The sequence below is a fragment of the Rhinatrema bivittatum genome, chromosome 3 (genome assembly GCF_901001135.1).
Source record: "Rhinatrema bivittatum chromosome 3, aRhiBiv1.1, whole genome shotgun sequence".
In the NCBI taxonomy this organism is placed as follows: domain Eukaryota; kingdom Metazoa; phylum Chordata; class Amphibia; order Gymnophiona; family Rhinatrematidae; genus Rhinatrema; species Rhinatrema bivittatum.
The window spans coordinates 553,749,920-553,766,623 of record NC_042617.1 but is presented as its reverse complement, the minus strand read 5'-3'; the positions used below and the strand labels follow the sequence as shown (position 1 = coordinate 553,766,623).

The 16,704-nt window shown below is 41.8% G+C and overlaps 1 protein-coding gene across 1 annotated transcript in view; it reads right to left on the bottom strand.

Moving 5' to 3' along the window:
• Window positions 1–264: 264 nt before the first annotated feature.
• NMBR (neuromedin B receptor) overlaps window positions 265–16,704 on the bottom strand; it is a 146,207-nt gene continuing 129,767 nt past the window's right edge. The window contains exon 3 of the mRNA XM_029596912.1: window positions 265–1,022. Coding sequence (XP_029452772.1) covers window positions 621–1,022 — 402 coding nt within the window. The 3' untranslated portion in view covers window positions 265–620. The remainder of the gene's footprint in view (window positions 1,023–16,704) is intronic.

Below are 16,704 nucleotides of genomic sequence, written 5' to 3'. Positions count from 1 at the left end.
CACCCATCCCTGTGTGCTACATCCTGACACCTGTCTTGAAGTTTATTTTGGCATGAGAATTGATGAGTGACAATTTAGCTTCGTAATACACAATCACACCACTCTGCACTGTACAGGCAATGGATCTTATTGTACAACCATGAGATTGTTAATTAACATACAGAAAAAAAGACAAAGATCAAAAACAATAGAAACCATTGAGCACTATAAATGAATGTTTAGATATAAAAGACATAGCCTTAGCATCATACCTTTTATGCATACTTTTGCATATAGATTTAATGAATTGTCATTTTTTAAATTCAGAAGTTGATTATAACTTCCAGGAAGCGTATTTTTCTCAGGAAAAAATATATCTCCCACTCATTTAAATAATTAGCATCAAGGGAAAATTAACCATAGGCTACAGTGGCATGAAAAGATGTATTTTTGGCAGTCTTTTTACATAGAAGACATACAGTACATGATCAGTTTTTACATAAATTCTCAGGAATCGTATCAGTTTTTGGCTTCAAACAAAATAATCATGTTGTCAAATATTATGCGATTGCTCAAGATAATTTCCTCTGCACATCAACATGCTAAGGATCAGTTCCAAGTAGAATTTGTTTCGGGTGAGCTCATAATGATGCCTCCTGCCTCAAGCTGTGCCCATTCAGTAGAGTGGTGCTTGTCAGAGTGTTCCTGGCATTGCTTTTCAGAGAAGTCATCCTAATGGCAGAGGAGCTGAGCAAGTAACTAGTGGACCTCTCCCGATGCCGCTTCTTTCGGCAGCAGAGCTGGCTGTTGAAATGTCTCCTAAAACTCTCGCTTAGGAAATATAGTGCAAATGGATTAACACAGGAATTGCAAAAGCTCAGCACTCGGGCAACCAAAGTGATGATCATGTGGCTGAGGGATGGATCAATCTCATTGTAGTTAAAGGAGCGGTACATATAAAGCACATGATTAGGGAACCAGCAGAGAGCGAAAAAGCCAACAAAGACCAGAACGATTTTTGCCAGACGTTTCCGTGTTTCCATCTGCAACAACAATAAATAAATAATCTTTAATGAAGTTATTCCAGTAATGCTCTGGTATTACATTAATGAAAGGAAGGAAACACATTTCAGAAGACTTGCAGGCCTGAATTTTCAAAGCCATTTGCATGTATAAAACAGTGTTTTATGTGCATAAATGTTTTTTATAAAATTTTCCCGGGCTTAATGCCCGTAAAAGTACACATGTAATTAGATATTGCATACACTTTTATGCACACTGAGTAGATGCATTTGAGGGGCTGTGGCAAATTTGGATTTAAATGCAAAATTTGTATTTTAATGACAAGTAATGACCTTGGCAGAGCAGGTATAACTTTCCATGGGTGAGTTTGTGCTCATACTAGTCCACTTATGCACATAACTTCATTATGAAAATTAAGGATGAAATCTGTGTGTAAAAGGTGTACACAAACTTTAGTTCTTCCCTAGGTCATGACTATAAGTAATTACTAGGATCAGCTTTCCTTTGCATATTTTCCCTATAGTCCCCTCTCATTAGCTTGGAACCTTCAGAATCTATACAATACTGCATACATCTAGACATGCTATAGTTAGTTAGTTAGTTAGTTAGTTATTTATTTATTTATTTATTTATTTGGCATTTTATATACCATCATTCCAAAAGAAGATCACAATGTTTTACAAAATCAGCATTCATATTCTGGGTCAACATTCATATTCTACGTCAACACAACAGCAAATAACATATCCTAGGTCATCACATTAATATCTAGAACAAGTTAACTAGGGTGCTATAATCATGGCCTGTAATCCATCATTTCCATTTCATTATTCTTCAGATATTAATCAGTAAGTTGTCATGTTACAATAAGTTGTCAGGTTGCACTTTACATCGCTCAATACTTATTGCTCATTCTACTAACATTATCTATGGTTTAGACAGTGAAATTATCGGCATATTGGTATTTTACATTAAATCATATGCATTTCTAAAGAGCCATGTTTTCAGTTCACATTTGAAACTCTTTCTTTCTGCTATCAGACATAATGACTCTGGCAGAGACATATCCAGGCTGGTTAGAGATGACTTCCCCAGATGGGGAGGGTGAGGGATAAGTTATTTTCCAAGGGGAGTTGGAATTGCTCTGGCATGTGCATATTTATGAGTTACAGGGGAGAGAGGGAGATGGGGTGGAGGCGTATCATTTGCTTAAGGGTGTGAGTGTGTGTGTTTTGTTGGAGAAGAGGGAAGAGGCGCAGGGAATTTTTCTGGAATAACAGGGGGTATTATAGTTCTCACCCTCAGCAAAAGGAGAGAGCAAAGTAAATACTGCTGGCAGGGAAGAGTGGAGAGAGTATCCAGGGCTGTGGAAAGGGCAGATAATCATTCAGAATGCACTGTGCCAGGCCCGGGGTGGTGAGGGCTCCAATGTGCCTTCTCAGAGGGTGAAAGCAAGGGGAGAGAAATAGGGGGAGAGAAGAGAGGCTAAAGGGTGAAGGGAGGAATGGGGGAGAGAGATGAGGGCTGGAAGCAGGGGGGAAATGGCTGGTGACAGGTGAGAAAGGGGTTTAGGAGAAAAACAGGGAAAGATCAAGAAAAAGAGGCAGTAGGGAAGAGGAGGAGGGGAGGGAGAGAGAGGGGAGGGGATGGGATGGGGGAAGATAAATATCCCCCTCTTTCCTCTGCCTCCAGCTCCTTCCCCCTGTTATAGAAATGATTAGTAGTAGTCTATCAAACTTTGTATGCATTTTTTTTTGTTATTTGGTGAACTAAATTTCATGATAAATTCTAAATATAAATTCAACAAGAAATACTATTGTGGCATTTTTTTCAGTTGAGAAATCATATGTCTTGTTCTATCATTTATAGCTTAACTTTAGAGATAATTGGACAAAATTCTTCACATTTCTTGATATATTAAACTAAATCAATGCCTTCTTTAGCTCTGATATTTTCTTGCTGGAGATTTGTGAGTTTGCATTTCTTCTGACCTCAAATTTCATCTAAGGGCTTTTTCCTCTTTTCTGCCTGTGGCTATTCCCCCTTGTCCTGCTGGTCACCAGAGTGCAAATCTGAACATTGGCTTTGCATAATTGCAAAAAATTGTGCAAAAATGATTTTATTTCAATTAATACTTAGTGACAGGAAAAATCTGGGAAAGAGTATGAAGGACACAGGCATCAGGGGCAACCATGAATCAGTGTGATATGCATAAATCATTACTGAGAAACTGACATTTTAATACTATAACTTTTGTATTCACATTAAATAAATGCTTTGAAATGATGAGAGCACTATTCAAAAGCATTTAGCTTTAGTAATCAGAAGTTCTTAGGCTAAATGAAGATTAAGGGCCTCATTTTCTAAAGTATCACAGGCCTGCGATACTTTAGAAGATGAGGGGCGGGGGCCAAAACGGGGGGCGGGCCTGTGCTAGCCAGCAGCGATCGCACCATCGCGGTGCGATTGCTGCCGGTTTCGTACCCAATAGCGCCACCATAGGAGGTGTAGCTATTGGGAGCGAAATAGGCAGCGAAAAGGCACTTACCTTTTCGCTGTGCTCGCCATCATCGCGGAGTCGGCCCCGGTGACGCCCCAACTCCTCCTCTTCCGGGGCCGACTCCGCCCCCATTTTGGTATCGCATGCGAAAAGGGACATTTCGCGTGCGAAGCGTCCCTTACCGCGTGCGATACGTTTGGAAAATAAGTCCCTTAGGGACTTATTCAGCTAAATTCTAGTTGACTAATAATTTAGCCGGATAAAATGTAACCAGTTCTGGGGGCATAACTGGGAGGAGTTGAGGTAGCCAGCTAACTCTGATATTCAAACTTAACCAGCTAACCTAGCTAAATAAATCTGGTCATGACAATGAGCTGTCCTAAAGTTAGCCAGATAAAGTTAACCAGCTAACTAAGATTGCCAGCTATATTCAATGTACAGCTGTACTATTGAATATACCTCCCTAGTTAGCCAGATTAGTTTATCCAGCTCACTTTGTTATCAGGACAGTGACTGAATATGGACCTCATGGTGATCTTCCCAGCATATTAAATGCCATATATTCAATAATATTGCATTCAACACCATCGCCTTTCTTTGACTCTTACTAGGGATGTAGTGAATGAAAATCACAACCAACATATAATTCAACTTTATTTGCCTACTTCTGAGTTAAAATGTCGCAATTTACTCCCTTTTTATTCCAGGAACAACAACATATTTTTGACCTGCTATATAGTGTATTACAATACTGCAGATTCTTTGCATTTCATCGAAAAAAGCCACAACAGAATTTGGACATATAGGGGTAGATTTTCAAATACACGCACTGGCGTCCAGGTGCGCACGGTTCTCGGTGTGCGCACATGGATGCACCAATTTTATAACATGCGTGCGTCGTCATGCACATGTCATAAAATACAATACTCACGCACACATGTGCGCGCTGATTTTATATTGGCGCATGCATGTGCAGGTGGATCGTAACTCGCGCGCGCAAGGAGGGGGTGATTTTCCAAAAAAAAAATCACGTGGCGACACAATCAGGTCATTCCCAGTTCCCTATTCCCCTAACTACTCTACTTCTCTTTTCCCCTCTCCGCCCCGACCCCTAATCCCCACCTAACTATGTGCTCGCACAGCCCTGCCACGCACATCTCTCTCGGTATTTGCGCGTTTGGCTTTAAAAATGTACCCAAAGGGGTATTTTACTAACTGCGCGTATTGCTACATAGTCCACAGGTGCCAGAAACCCATATTCAAAAGCACTTAGGGGCGGATTTTCTAAGTTAACAGAACTTAGAAAATCCGGTGGTAACAGGGGGCAGGGGAGCAAAGCGGGGGGCACTCCTGCGCTAGCCAGCAGCGATCGCACAGCCGCGCTACGAACGCTGCCAGAGACACGCCAAATAACTACACCATAAAAGGTGTAGTTATTCGGCGCGAAATAGGCAGTGAAAAGGCTCCTTACCTTTTCGCTGTCTGCACCGTCTTCGTGGAGTCAGCCCCAGTGATGCCCCAACTCCTCCTCTTCTGGGGCCGACTCCGCCCCGATGTCCCCTTCGCAGGCGTGTGCTACGATTTCTAGCTATCGCACGCTTGCAATAGCCTTAGAAAATAAGGCCCTTAGCCAGGTAGCTGAGAAGTTATCTGAGTAAAGTAAAATTTGGGCAATTATCCGATTAAATTCTAGCCGGATAATAAAGTTATCTAGCTAAAATTCAGCCAGATAAGTTAGGGACGTCCTGGGGGCATAACTGGAAGGAGTTGAGTTAGCCAGATAAGTTATATTCAGAGTTAGCCAAGTGACTTATCCGGCTAACTCTGGTTTGTTCAGAGATCTGTCCTAAAGCCAGATAAACTTATCTAGCTAACTTTAAGATATCTGTGTGTATTCAGCGATATGTCTGCTGAGCATACAGTACTAGTTAGTCAGATAAGTTTATGTGGCTATCTAGCTATGTCACACAGGGCTGAATATTGTCTTCTTAGTTTTTACCCTTGGACTTTGAACCAGTTTTTAAAGTGAAAGTATACACTAGAGATGTGAATCGTGTCCTCGATCGTCTTAACGATCGATTTCGGCTGGGAGGGGGAGGGAATCGTATTGTTGCCGTTTGGGGGGGTAAAATATCGTGAAAAATCGTAAAATCGTGAGCCGGCACATTAAAACCCCCTAAAACCCACCCCCGACCCTTTAAATTAAATCTCCCACCCTCCCGAACCCCCCCCAAATGACTTAAATAAACTGGGTGTCCAGCGGCGGTCCGGAACGGCAGCGGTCCGGAACGGGCTCCTGCTATTGAATCTTGTTGTCTTCAGCCGGCGCCATTTTCCAAAATGGCGCCGAAAAATGGCGGCGGCCATAGAACAACACGATTCCACGGCAGGAGGTCCTTCCGGACCCCCGCTGGACTTTTGGCAAGTCTTGTGGGGGTCAGGAGGCCCCCCCCAAGCTGGCCAAAAGTTCCTGGAGGTCCAGCGGGGGTCAGGGAGTGATTTCCCGCCGCAAATCGTTTTCCGTACGGAAAATGGCGCCGGCAGGAGATCGACTGCAAGAGGTCGTTCAGCGAGGGTTCCGGCGCCTCGCTGAACGACCTCCTGCAGTCGATCTCCTGCCGGCGCCATTTTCCGTACGGAAAACGATTTGCGGCGGGAAATCGCTCCCTGACCCCCGCTGGACCTCCAGGAACTTTTGGCCAGCTTGGGGGGGGCCTTCTGACCCCCACAAGACTTGCCAAAAGTCCAGCGGGGGTCCGGAAGGACCTCCTGCCGTGGAATCGTGTTGTTCTATGGCCGCCGCCATTTTTCGGTGCCATTTTGGAAAATGGCGCCGGCTGAAGACAACAAGATTCAATAGCAGGAGCCCGTTCCGGACCGCTGCCATTCCGGACCGCCGCTGGACACCCAGGTTATTTAAGTCATTTGGGGGGGGTTCGGGAGGGTGGGAGATTTAATTTAAAGGGTCCGGGGTGGGTTTTAGGGGGTTTTAGTGTGCCGGCTCACGATTCTAACGATTTATAACGATAAATCGTTAGAATCTCTAGTGTATTGTGTTCCATAACGGTTTAAGACGATATTAAAATTATCGGACGATAATTTTAATCGTCGAAAAACGATTCACATCCCTAGTATACACAGACATTCCCTTTAAAAATTATCCCAGGAAAACTACCTACACACATGTATACCTCCAATGTTGTATGGTAGTTTTCTCAAGAAAGGAAATGCACATATTTTTAAAAAATTCTCAATGCAGGTAAATGAATGCCTATAGTGGTTCTATCTTGGCAAGTTTATGCACACGCAGAGAGGGCAATTTAATGTAAAACCCTTTTTCGCAGGTAAAATAATGAGTCACCCACAGAAAAGGTTTTGAAAATGACCCTCTTAGCAACAGAAATGGAAAAGATCACCTATGATGAAAAAAGTTAAATGCTACAGTGTCCACTAGGGATGGGCAATCGAGAGAAGTGAAATAAGAAATGAGATTACATTTCTTATTTTGTTTCAGGTCATTTGTAAAATTGAACGATTTAAGTTCCAGCAAGTGGTCATCAGAATTTTGTTCCGTTTTGAAAATTGTGAAAAAAAAAAAGAATGTAACCCATTGGACCTAGGCCTTGGCCTAAAGCTGGGATCTCGCATAGGGAATAGGCCAAGGCCCAAAGCAGGGGCCCCAACCTATTCCCAAGTGTGACTCCAGTGCCTCAACCTAGGCTTAGACCTGAGGCCAAGGCCTCACCTAGGCATAGGCCAAGGCATGATGCAGGGGCCACAGCCTACACCCAAGCTCAATGCCAGGATCTTGGCCTATCCCCTGGCACAATGATGAGGCCTCAGTCGAGACCCAAGCAAAGGCTCAGATGCCAAAAAATTGGACTTACCTGATCCAACTTCCTGACACAGACTGGATACTGGGTCTTCAAGCCTGGACTTTGGCCTAGATCCAGGCTTGATGCGGGGCCTGACTCAGAAGCCCAGTCCTGATGCATGTGCCTCGGCCTAGGCCAGATCCAGGGTCTAGGCCTGATGCCTGGGCCTCAGCCTATGGCAGGACCCGGCCCCTGGCCCATCACCAGGGCCTAGTACAGAGACCAGGTTCTGATGCTGGGACCTCAGCACAGACTCAGGCTTGAAACCAGGGCCTGGCCTGAAAGCTGGGTTCTGACACCTGGGCCTCATCCTAGGTCAGAGTGGACACCAGGGTCTGGTCTGAATATCAGGTCCCAATGCCAGAGTCTCAGCCCAACCCAGGCCTGACTGCGGCCCAGTTCAATTAACAATTATACATCAAAATGGTGCTCTCTGCTAGGGAGGATGTGCCACAGTTAATTTACTCTGGTGCTTTCCTGGTGGATGGCATCATTTCACGAAGAAAAAAAGAAGACAGAAAACAGCTGAAGAAGACATCCGAAGCCTAGGCTGCTGGACATGTATCAAGTTCCTGACATCAGGACCTGGCCTCTGACCAGGCACCGACATCAGGCCTGGGCCCAGAACCTGGCCTAAGTTGAGGCCCTGTTGTCAGGACCCAGCCTATGGGCCAGGCCCCAGCATATGACCTGGGCCAAGGGCCTGACTTATGCCAAAGACCAGGTGTCAGGACCCGACCTCCAGGCCGGGCCCCAGTGTCAGGCTTGGGTCCAAGCTCTAGTCTAAATCAAGGCCCAGGCATCAGAATCCATCTTCCGGATTGAGCTCTGGCATTTAGCCTGGGTCCGAGATGAAGATCTGGTATTGGCATCAGATCCCCCTGGACTGGGTAAGTGGAGGCTGGAGAGGATCCTGGCTCTAGCATTTTTTTCAGGTGGGAGGGTTGGGTGGTGGGAATGGGAAACCTCTGAATGCCTCTTTTTTTTTTTCCTTTTTGGGTTTGTTTTTTTAATTTTTTTTTTTTTTTAAAACAATATAAATATTAAACAAAATAAAATTCATGGAGAACTCCCCGCAAAAAACAAAATGAAAAAATGAAACACATTTTTATTTCTTCCCACCCCTAGTGTCCACAGCACCCTCAGAGGTATTTAGCCTTACAAATTGTGTCATAAATTTGTAATCTATAGACTGATAAAAACTAAGTTGATAGTTTCAAAGGTAAATAATAAGGTAAATATTTTGAGAGGGGCTTCTCTCAGTCTGTAGTTATATTAGGGTTGTTACCTCTCCCTGAATTGGCTGAACAGGCTGGTCCAGGACAGGTATTGCACATTGCATGCACAGAGTCGTAGTTCTGATTTTCCAGCCAATTTCTTCAGATAACCAGATCCACATCCATGCATGTAATGGAGAAAAGCAGGAATAGATCAGACTGTTTAGTTAATCAGGGGTGAGGTAGCAACCCTGGTTGATAATACAGCATAGATGCTGATATACTAAAATGGAAATGCATTTGAAAACTTTTCTTTTAAATGCATGGAAACCCTGAAATTCTCAAGATTTTGCATGCATTTGCCCCATTTCAAAATGTTTTCACAAATTGCCTACTTTGCAATAATAAAATTTTGTACATAGTCTGCTATGCTACAAATTTTATTCAAATTAAAAATGAATGACCTGCTGTTATGCAAGATAGATTTTCATTTCATTATGAAAGCTTATGCAAAAAATTATGAAATGAAAATCTAAGCAATAAAGGATGTATGGGCTTTATTTTTTTACAAAATATAAGTACACATCTATGAACTGTAGTTAACTTTCTTGCCAGCTTCTCATAGTTAAGTTTGTGAAAGTTTGCTATGAAGCTCATTTATATCCATAGCAAACTTTCAGTGGAACATGCCACTAACCCCCGGAGAATCCCTCAGGTTATACTTTGGCCTCATAATGTTTTTAACAAAGGGATCTTAACAATTTAAAATTAACTCCATCTTCTATATTATATGTTGTCATTTTAAGCAAGTTTTGGTTGGTCTCTGCATGGATCTATTCCAAAATTTATTTTAATTCTAAATTATTTTAAAAGGGATATATTTTGTATGCACAATTCCATTTTTCACATAAAACAGGGATTTAAAGTTTATTTACATGCAAGATGATTCACTCCTTTATATTTAACAAGGGAAATTTTTGCATAAGTAATATACAAACACCAACAAACTGCTCAATGCCTTAAAAATATGCAAAGCCTTAAAAGCCCAGCGGGGAGAGCAATTCTCCTTCTAACAGTGATGCCATGGCTCATTCTGAGAAAACACATCAGAAGAAAATGAAATTCATGGATACAGAGTACACAAGAATTGCTTGCAAAAACCCATACTTTGGTTTTCTGAAAGCATCATGAAAGAAGAGAAATAAATCAAGCTTATCAAATAGGGTAAAGTAATGCCATTCAGTAGACTGGTAAAGTCCCTTAGGTGTAGTTGTTGTAACATAAGAATTTGTGACATGAAATATGATATACTGAGACCAAAGTGGGAAAAGGTTGGAATATCAAATGCTTATCAATAAATATACTGCCAGTAGGATAAAGTAGTGTGGGTTCTGCGGTAGTCCACTTGAAAACACAGAAAGAAAGTTAATAAATAAAAACAAAAAAAAGAATATATATATATATATATATATATATATATATATATATATATATATATATATATATATACATCAAGTGATACTTTTTTATTGGACTAACAATACAGTACAAGCTCAAGAATTGGTTTTAAGAGGCATGATAAATGCAATTTGGCAAAAGAAGATTGAATAATAGACTAAATATGAGTCCATATGTGAAGGCCAGGTCAACGATTACAATGAGATTATGCATGGAATTTGTTGTCCACCGGAAACTAAACATTTTGGATAATTTTCAGCAGGAAACTAACAAGGATCATAATTTCAGACTTACCAATGTTCAATGACAATTAGTTGTGTCTTTACCAGCTAAGGAACGTATTTAGGCAAGTGGAAGTGGAGTCAGTGGTTAAGGCTCAATTAGATTTTAACGTCGATTCATTTCAGATTTAACAAAATGAAACAAAAAAGCCTCAATTGATTTGGACTGCACATTCATGTACAACAAATGCATATCCTTAGCACAACATGCTTTGTACCATCCTAAATTTTTTCTGGTAAAGGAGCCGAGCTATCACCACATTGGGAAAAAAAGGCCACAATGCGGCTTGTGCTCCTGTTGCCTCCCCCAACTTCTACCCTTACCAGATAAGCATGTGAGGGGCAGGCAGCAGCAATAAGGTGGGTCTTAGGGTAGGGGGTTGGTAAGAGGTTAGGGACCAATGGGTACAAAGTGATGGGGGAGAGGGTCAAGGGGGTAGCTACGGGTCACTGTTTTATAAGCTGTCACTGGCCATTGTGGCCAACCTCACGGCCTCTGCCCTCAGCAAATAAGGTGTCACTACTGTCAGCCTACAGCAGGAGGTGGCATTGTCTGAGACAGCAAGTAATATGTTAAGCCTAGGTGGACAGGGACTAACAAGAAATGACTTCCCTGCCTCTTTGTTACGCTTTGTTGCGAGAACTATTACAGGTTACTGGCCAAATTCAACTTTGATGGCCAGGCCAGGTCTAATCTGCCCATAATTCTAAGGTGCATATCTGTAAGTGACTCCTGCTCTTTTACTGACAGGAATGGCAAGTTAAAGAAGAGAATATAACTCAGCAATCAAGGATCGGATTGCAGGACATTGTTCGTGGCAAGGCTTTGACAGTTCTACCCCCTTAGCTAGCAAGAGCTGTCAAAAGGAGTTGGCTAATACAGCTAACACAAAGGCATAAATCTGTTGCATATTAAATGTTGATGAGTGAAACAGCATTCATAGGGCTATATATATAGTCAAGGGTAGGCCCATTGGTTTCCAACCTATTACCACCCTCTATCAAGTCCCACCTTATCGCTGCTGCCTGCCCCTAACATGCTTACCTGCTGAGCGCAGGAGCTGGGGAGGGGACAGGAGCACCAGCTGCATTGTAGCCTTCCTATCCCAATGTGGTGATGACTCAGCTCTTTTACCAGAAAAGACTTAGGGCGGTAAAAAGCATGATGTGCCGGGGATTTGCATTTGTTTTACATGAATGTGCAAACCAAATCAATTAAGGCTTTTTTGTTTCATTTTGTTAAACCTGAAATGAATCGATGATGCCTCCAAAAATCCTGAAAATATTCTGCTTTTTCATTTTGGCAAATCATGCATATTATTTGCAAACGAGTGCTATTCTCAGTTAATGTGCTCTAATTGCAAATAGCACACACTCTGCAAATATTTTAGGGTCATTTATCATTTCGCGTTAGGGCTTTAACACTAGCTTTAAGGCCGTAATGCGAGCTAGTATGCAAATGTGACATTTGCTATGCAAATGAGAGGAGTTTGGGCACAGTTAATGGTAATGAGCAACTCCTAACATGGAATGTGATAGAATAATACACAGCAATGTGGGTTTTTAACACCAGAAATAACTACACCTTTTTTCTGTGCATTGTGCCCGCATTAGCGTGAAAAGGTTTTTATGAGAGATGGAGAGAGAGAGAGAGAGAGAGAGAGAGAGAGAGAGAGAGAGAGAGAGAGAGAGAGAGAGAGAGAGAGAGAGAGAGAGAGAGAGAGAGAGAGAGAGAGAGAGAGAACAATGATCCCTTTCCAAGGTGTGGAGGAGTAGCATAGCCTAGTAGTTAGAGTAGCAGGCTATGAACCAAGAGACCAGCATTCAAGTCCCACTGTTGCTCCTTGTGATCTTGGGCAAGTCACTTTACCCTCTAGGTTTGGGGGGGTTGATTTTTACATACAATGCATTTATACAAATCAACTCCTCTTGTACCTTTCATTGATTGAAACAGCAGAAAATCTTCAGTGATGTCTACTTTGCTGTTTGTAACTCCTACTGTGTATGTAAAACCTCCCCCCACACCTAGGTTAAAAATGCCCCCTCTTACAGTGGTATAAATAGTAGGGTGACAGAGGCACTCTGTCTCTGTCTCTCTCTCCTCAATGTGTTAAATATAATGCAAGGCAGTGGGTGTTGTAGAAACTGCCTATGCAATGTGGTAGCTTGGAAATTAGCCTAACTACTCTCCTTTTTTATTGCAGGTGCAATATAGCATTTTCATAAATCTAGGGGATTGTGCCTTATTTGCTGAAATCCGAAAAAAAGATCCCTTTCCAAAAAAAAAAAAAAATGTTTGGTCAAAAAATGGGCTGAAAGTGAGAGAAATTAGCCAAATTGAAAATATTTGCCTTTGGTTTTAACATTTCTAAACTGCCAGGTTACCCTAGCATTGGAAACATGAGTGGTGCTTCCTCAAATTAATAAAAAAGGTGTGTTTACAGGCACGGTAACTTTCAAACTGGTGTGCGGGTGCACAATGGTGAGTGTGCACCCAGTAACGCAGCATTTTATAATTTGCGTGCATGCTATAAAATAGCCTGGTTGCGTGCACATGTGGGCCTGCTTAATTAATCTCACTTCTCCCACATAAGTCAAGGATTTTAAAAATGGTACGTGCTCATGCCATTGCCAGTTTCACTATTTCTTCCACCAGTTTGTGGCTAGGGACACGGCTATTTTATAACTTGCGTGCATGTTATAAAATAGCCTGGCCGCGTTCATATGTGTGCCAAATTTTATGTGGGCTCACGCCAGCGTGTGCAAATGCCACTTCTACCGCTAAATTGGAGGATTTTAAAACTGACACGCGCCGATGCCATTTCCAGTTTTACTAGTTCAGTCCCAGTTAAAAGGTTCTCCAAACCCCCCTAGCTTAATAGCTTTCACTCCCTCCAATTATCTCCAAACAAGTCTTTCCATAACCCATCTCCCTTTTCCCTACTCCCTCTCACAACCCATCTCCCTACTCCAGTCCCATAACCCATCTCCCGCACTCCTATTATTGTTAGCTCCCAATCATGCAGCAGCTATTTATATTATATAGTTTATATCAATCAATTGTTTCCTGATACTTTAGCCAATACTTTCCCATACTATGTTAATTCCGGTTTCCCCACCCTCCTTTTAGGCTGCTCTCGTTATCTTCTCTTTCCATCTTCCAAGTTCCAGTAACCCTTGTTCATTGTAACTAATCTCTGTCTGTAGCTTTCCTCATTATTGTTAAAGTTTAATACCCCTGTACTAGGTGAACCGATATGATATGATTTGCCTGATGAATGTCGGTATAGAAAAGAGTTAAATAAATAAATCTCCATCCCTTAAAACCCCACAAATCTGCCCCTTAATCTTTATTTAATAACTTACATGACATCCATGGCAGAAATAAAGCTACGCGACTGGGATCCTTGGCATGCACCAGAGTATTTGCGTGCACATCTCAGCTTCACACCCCAAAACAGCCCATGCCCCTTCCAGATCACACCCACAACCCACCCCTTTTTGAAAACTTCCAGGATGAGCGTGCTGAGGCATTTATGCGCATATACGAGTGGCTTTTACAATTTTCTTGACGAGCGTGAGCCCTATATATTTATGCATCCCCTAATTAATGCACGTGTGGGGCTTTTATCACCTTTAAGTGCACAACTTCTTCAGTTGTCGAACTTCATCTGATCCAGCTGTGTACTCAGCAAAACATGGCCCCTGTCAGGAATATTGTTTGAACATGCAAATAGGAGGAATGCTGCTCGCCAATTATTATCCACACACAAAGTAGAAAGAGCAGAAAGAATCATACAGTCCAAAAATTCATAATGTTGCAAATTAGGAAATTGATTTCCTTGCTTTTATTTTTTCATAAGCAGCTACTCCAGAAGCTCAATGCGATATACCATAGTTTTCAACCAGGTCCCCTGACACGGACCGTGTTTCACTCAGAGCTGCATCAGGAGGGACTGAACACAGTGTATAATTTCAACCACTAAAAACAGAGAATTATACATCAGTGATAAATAAGGACTGTAATACAAAGGGCAAACTAACATATTAGTGCCGGGACACATACCTTAAATCAAGTCCAATTTAAAGTCAGAGGAGAGCGGGCGGGCAATACTAACAGAGATGCTCATTTAAAGGAATGTATTATGGCGCAAAAAATAGCGCCAATGAGAGAGCACCAACACAGATAACATCCACCAATCAGAGAGCATACAGAAGGCAAACGAAATACAGTCAAATAAAGCTGAACCATTCTATTTCATTTTTAAGTCCCTTTGGGGCTAAACAATTCAATCTAAAAATCCATTTTTGTTCCCTACATGTCAAAATTTCTGCAAAATTACTGCCTCGTGATGGGGGAGGGATAATGTCAATAACTAGAAACTTAAGATCAGATTCAGAGTGCGCATGTGAAGACCAATGTGGTACCAAAGGAGCAGTTTCACGGCCGGTCCAAATGTTGGACCGATGTTCAATAATCCTAGTTCGTACTGGCCTAATGGTTTTACCCACATACAACTTGGGACAGGGACAAATGATTACATAGATGACCCCCCCGCGAAGCACAAATAGTGGAAAATTTCAAGTCATAAACGTGTTGAGTAGTAGGATGTTGAAAACTAGTACTAGAAAGAGCATGTGGACATACTGAACAATGTCCACAAGGTATAAAACCAGAGTGGGAAGAAGAGTTAGAAGTGGTAATGTCAATAAGTTGAGAATGTACCAAAATATCTCTCAAATTACGACCTCGTCAGAAAGAAAATCTCAAGGGAAAATTTAAACAATCATGTAATGCTAAAATAGACCAATGACATTTAATGATGGTTGTGAGATCATGGGTATGGGTAGAAAAAGGCAAAATGCAATTTATATAGCCGTCAGAGGACCAAAATTAAGGCAAAAATAAAAGATCACAGTTAACAAAAAGTGCATGTTTGAGAGCCTTTTGTAGGACCCAGCAAGGGTACCCTCTCTCTTCAAACTGTGAGATCATCTGCTAAGCTTGATGTACAAACTCAGCCTTGAACAAACAAAGGTGACGAAGCCGTAATAATTGTCCCACTGGTATATTCCTTCTTAAATGAGAAGGGTAGTGGCTATCAAATTTCAAAAGGGTATTACAGTCTGTAGATTTCCTAAAAATGGAAATGGAAAAAGTGCCTGATGAAAATGAAATTGTAATGTCCAAAAATGCTATATTATGAGGGCTGATGCTAAAATTAAAGTGCAAATGTCTATTACATGAATTTAGCCAATCAAAAAACATGTAAAACTATGCATCAGTGCCTGTCCAAATCAACAGAACATCGTCAATGTAATGCTTCCAAAAATGAATAAAAGAGGCCCATGAGGAGGGATAAATAAATAGTGGCCCCCATGGCAGTGCCTTTAACCTGTTGAAAGATAGTAGACTCAAACTGAAAATAATTTTTTGTTAAGGCTAATTGTGTTAGCGTTAACAAAAAAGCAGTAGAGATGCGGGTAGGAGCAGCATGGAGATTCAAAATTTCCTCAATCAGAGTCAGGGCTTCATCTTGTGGGATGTTTGAGTAGAGTGAAATTATATCTAAGGTAATCAAAAAACAACCATCAGGAGGGGTGGGAGAATCGTGAAGAAGAGTAATTAAATGACTAGAATCCTTAACATACGATCTACTTAGGGGTACAAAAGGTTGTATAGATAGATCCACGAACTGTGAAAGTGGTTCTAAAACTGTACCTATTCCAGAAACTATTGGACGACCTGGTCGATTCTGCAAAGATTTGAGTATTTTGGGAAGAATATAGAAAGAGGTAGAGATGTGAATCGTGTGCCCATCGTTTTAACGATCAGGTTCGGATGGTGGGAGAAAAAAATCGGATCGTTAGAGATGTGAATTGGAATCGGTTCCGATTCCAATTCACATTGTAAATTTTATAGTGAGGCTTGAGCAGATAAAAAAAACCCCACCCCGACCCTTTACAAATGACCCCTTTGCTCTCCCACCCTCCCAAACCCCCCCCCAATGTTAAATTACCTGGTGGTCCAGTGGGGGGGGGGGTCCCGGCGCGATCTCCTGTGAAACCACAAAACCACAAAACCACAACTCCACCTCCTTTGTCCGCAGGTTTGATGACTATCAAGGTGTCATTAGCTAAAGAGGTTATGGCGGATTTCTCAGCCTTTGATATGTTATATTGTGTAATGGGAGGGTGGGCAGGTAACTGATCAATATCTGATAGCACTAATTTTTCAAAAGTATGTAAAATGGGGTCAAGGGGCCCAGGGGGAATCCAACGGGATTTTTTACTTATCATGGAAACATCTTGAACTGGAGGGCTATCTGCAAAAAAACATTTAATATGTAAAGCACGAAAAAAATAGTATA